This window comes from Anser cygnoides, chromosome 5 (assembly GCF_040182565.1).
Source record: "Anser cygnoides isolate HZ-2024a breed goose chromosome 5, Taihu_goose_T2T_genome, whole genome shotgun sequence".
NCBI classification, from domain to species: Eukaryota; Metazoa; Chordata; class Aves; order Anseriformes; family Anatidae; genus Anser; species Anser cygnoides.
Window position 1 is genome coordinate 17,092,521 of NC_089877.1, and position 4,342 is coordinate 17,096,862.

Below are 4,342 nucleotides of genomic sequence, written 5' to 3' on the forward strand. Positions count from 1 at the left end.
AGTTTCCCTAACGTGACAGTGAGTGAAAGCTTTCTCCAGCGCAGCAGCAGACGATCTGCAGCAGAACAAAACGCAGGAGCTCTGTGGTGCAGCATCACGATCCCCGGTCTCTCTTCCCCATGGGACACGGCTTCTCCAGCACGGTACCTCCACCCTCACCGACCCATAACTACACCGCTTTTCAGCACACACCCCACGTACAGCTCGAGGTGGTTACCGATCGACAAATAGAGCCTCACGTTTCTTCTTGAAGGGTGTAATTATCTGGGGTCTGGCTCTAAAGGCGCTGCAAAGGAGATTTATTTCCCATTAGCCATCAAAAGCGGGGTCGTGCCGATACTTGTAGAAATACTCAAACAGAAACAGAACCAGGGAAGTTTGCAGCACAGCAGTTTGCTCTTCACCGTGGCTTACAATTTATGCCAGCAGTCTATTACTTAGACGTATTTTCATTAGGTGAATGCAACAGAGCTGCTGCTTTTGAGTTATAAAGTAAGGCTGACAAACAGCGCTAAAGAAGAATTAAGAATTACACAGCTAAATTGTGTATTATCATGTAAATGGCAAGGGAACGTCACATGGGGTTCTGTGCATTGTTCAGAGAGATAAATGCACTGAACTATAAATACGAGTTCAATAGAGAGCCCTGTCAGTTAAGCACTTGAATGAAGCGAGTCTTGGAGACTGCTGTAGCATTTTAAGATAAATACACATATGCACAGGTTGCAACATCTAATACAGCTAACTAACGGGTAAGTTAAAGCTGTTTATAAAACCCTTGTCCTGTTTGAACAAGCCAACCAACCAACCCACAACACACACACAAAAGGAAAACGGTAACGGCCAAAGAAACTCATCTCGGTGTGAAGTTTAATCTAAATAAATGAATATTAACAGCCCGAGGACCCCCACCAGCACGGATGAAGGCGCTGCTCTCGCTGAGGTCCAGGGAGGCTGGTGCTCACCGCGGGAAGGCAGCAGCCACCGCCTTGCATCCCCCCTGCGCGCTGCTGCCTCGGCACCAGAGGTTACGCTGCTGCTCCGTTACAGCGGGATGGGCACCGGCATCTGGGGCGCAAAGAGGATTAGCTTGTCCTTTGTCCCTATTCCGGCTGTGTTTTGAGCCGCACAATTGCCTCTTCTGTGGATACTGGCACATGATAAAAAAACGCAAGAAGAGATGCAGATGCTTTGTTTTGTCCACCCGCTGGTGCTGCTTTGCTGTACCTCAAACAAAACTTTTGTAGAGAAAAAACACACCTCTTTCAGCAAGACTGAACAGCTCTCCTATTCTTCAGTTTGGCCTCAGCCCCAGTTGCAAAGATAGACAAAATGGAAACAGAGGGCAGAGAATCGGTGCAAACACCTCCCAAAAGCACCTGGCACCTCTGGGGAAGCTTTGGGTACCTGCTGTTGGTCTGGTGACACTTGAAGCGAGCCACATCACGACACCAGGACACAGCCTGGGCACCCAAAGGGGCTGCCAGCCCCTAAGCCCACACCACCTAAATCAGTTTACTGAAACCAACTGGTGTTAGGACAAGCAGATCATTTCAGGCTTGGAAAAAAAACAACCAGCAACAGGACCCCACGAACAAAAACCACCAGGCAAGTCTGTTTAGCTGGAGCTCGGTTCAGGAAGCAGCTGGGAGGCAGCAGGGCCGTGTCACTCACCGGGGCCGGCGGAGGTGTGCGCTTCTTTTTCCAGGCTTGGGCACATAGTCGGGACAAAACAGACAAAACATCGGGCACGCTTTACTGAACCATCAGTTTCTTTAGTATGTCACAGAAAGGCTTATGAACATTTATAATGTACATAAAAGGCAGACTTTGTAAAATAAAAAGGTCCTTTTTTTTATAAAAAATTAAAAAGTCAAAGTAAAGTGCATGGGACAGTTTCGTTCTCCGCTTTAACTATCACATCAAAGTCTTGGCACGCAGCGATGCGTCTGGAGCCTGGGAGATCCTCTTCCGTCCCCCACGCGCCGGTTACGTTACGGGTCAAATCAAAGGATGGCGACGATCACGAACACACACCGGGGATCCGAGCAGTCGAACCAGGAGCGCCCACGACACAGACTAACAGCTACCGGGACGGGGGCTTTCTACACGCTTCCTTCTCAGCGGCGACATCCAGCAACCGCCCGAGGGGGGGTCCCTGGGTGCGTGGGACCACCACCGGCACCCGGCTTCGGGCACCCCGCGGCGGGGGTCAGAGCGCGGCGGCCTGCGCGCGGCAGTGGGCGATGTGGCGGTGCACGAAGTCGACGCGGGCCTGCAGCAGCTCGGCCTGGCGCTCCGAGAGGAACCCGAGGTGGGCCCAGAGGGGCTCCCGGGCCCGGTAGCGGCGGCGCAGCTCGGCGGCGGCGCTGCGGCGGCGGTGCAGCTCGGCCACCCGCCTGGCCGTGCCCTCGCGGAAGACGCAGACGGAGCGCAGCAGCGGCTCGTGGTAGGGGTCCCAGACGGCGAGCAGGCGGTAGCCGTGCACCAGCCCGGCCTCGTTGTCCATGAAGACCAGCCCGCCGTCGGGGCCGCGCAGCAGGTTGCTGGTGGCGCGCCGCATGACGCGCGGGTCCCACTGCAGGCTGAAGAGGTTGCTGGCCAGCCGGTCGAAGTTGGCCGTCAGGTAGTCGAAGAGGATCAGGTCGCTCCACTGCACCAGCTCCACCAGCTGCGCCGCGGGCAGCCCGCCCAGCTCCGCCGCCGACAGCGCCCGCGGCCGCCGCCCGCCGCCCGCCTCGGCGCCCCAGGGCGCGGGGGCCACCACGGCCGTCAGGTTGTCCACCCAGCGCGTCAGGCTCACCACGGCGCCCTCGGCCCACAGCGAGCCGCGCAGCTCCTCCCGCACCGGCTCCCACTGCCGCCCGCGGGGCTCCACCAGCGCCAGCGCCATGGGCGGCAGGCGCTGCTGCATGCCCAGCACGCCGGCCAGGTGGTAGGACAGCGCCTCGCCCTGGATCTGCTCCGGGCTCACCCCGTAGCGCACGCAGGCCCGGCTCCCGTCCGACAGCCGCGCCAGCCGGTTCGAGCTGCGCCCGCAGCCGCCGCGCTCCAGCGACGACACCCGGGCGGCGCGGGCGGCCGCCGGCCACGACGCCGCCTCCTCGGCCGCGAAGCCCGGCGGCACCCGCGCCTCCAGCTCCCGGCTCCAGAAGATGCCCCGCCGCACCGGCGCCGCCCGCCCGGCCGCCTCCTCCTCCTCCTCCTGCTGCTGCTGCTGCTCCCGGCCCACGGCCAGCAGCGCCCGGAAAGTTTTCTGCCCGCCGCGCCGGGGCTCGCCCCGCTCCGGCCCGGGCGCCGGCGGGGGCAGCGCGCAGAGCCCCAGCAGCGCGCCCAGCGCCAGCAGCCCCAGCGCGGCGCGGCCGCCCCGCTCCATGCCGCCCGCCGCCGCCTCACGCTGCGGGACGCGGCGCGGACCCGGCCCCGGCCCCGGCCCCGGCGCGGCGCTGCCCCATGGCGGCGGGGAGCGGAGCCGCTGCGAGCCCGGCCCGGCCCGGCGGCAGCCCCGCGCCCTGTGCGCCCAGCCCCGGCAGCGGGGGGCCCCGCGCCGCCCCCGGCACCGCCCCTAAAAGCGGCGACGCGGCGGTGGGGCCGGGCCGAGCCCCCCGCCCGCCCCCGTGAGGCGCCAGCGCCCCCCGCAGGGCCCGGGCCCGAGCTGCAGCCGCCGCCGGCCGGGGAAGCCGCGGGGCCCTGCGCCCCGCCGCCCGCCCGTGTCAGCCGCGGGCCCGGCAGGCGGTCGACAGGCCGAGCCCCGGCCGGCTGCGGCCGCACCGCCTCCACAAGCCCCCGGGGCAGGGCCGGGGCCCCGAGCCGCCCCGCCGCCAGGTGTGTGGGCACCGCAAGCTCCCCAGGCCTGCGCCGAGGAAGGGAGAGGTGGCCCCTGCCCAGACCCAGCGTCCTAGCACGTGGAAAGGCAACAGTTTCTGGCTTCCCCCTGTTGCTTCTTAAATTAAATCATTTTAGCTGCTATGTGAAGCCAGGCTCTGAGTAACTAGCACCTCTGGTTTGGGGGATACCTGATCCTGCATTTAACTCACCTCAATGCCAAGCCCATGAGTGCAAAGAGTGCTGTACCAGGCTCTGAGGGGCCATGAGCTCCTCCCCTGGACATGGCAGCACGGTGAGCATCTCCCAGCAGCACAACGCACCAAGTCCTTTCTCTGCCTCCAATTCTGGTGCCAGATCCTGGCTGAGGTGGTATTAGGGCATCTTGCCCTAGTGCAGCACCAGGACTCTAGATTGCAGCCTCCTACAGCCCTTTGCGCAGCTCCTTCCCACTGGGAGAGCTTCTCCAGATCAGCCTGCCCTCTTCTTCTTCCCTACCCATCACCTTCCCCAGCAC

The 4,342-nt window shown here is 62.5% G+C and overlaps 1 protein-coding gene across 1 annotated transcript; it reads right to left on the reverse strand.

Annotated features, from left to right (window-relative positions):
• Positions 1-853: 853 nt before the first annotated feature.
• Positions 854-3,522, reverse strand: FJX1 (four-jointed box kinase 1). Its single transcript, XM_048045828.2, has one exon. The coding sequence runs from the start codon at positions 3,374-3,376 to the stop codon at positions 2,213-2,215; it is 1,164 nt and encodes a 387-aa protein (XP_047901785.2). The 5' UTR covers positions 3,377-3,522; the 3' UTR covers positions 854-2,212.
• Positions 3,523-4,342: the final 820 nt, after the last annotated feature.

Bases quoted from the DNA above. Each gene is read 5' to 3' on its own strand.
- FJX1 (XM_048045828.2), bottom strand. From the start codon at position 3,376: ATGGAGCGGGGCGGCCGCGCCGCGCTGGGGCTGCTGGCGCTGGGCGCG.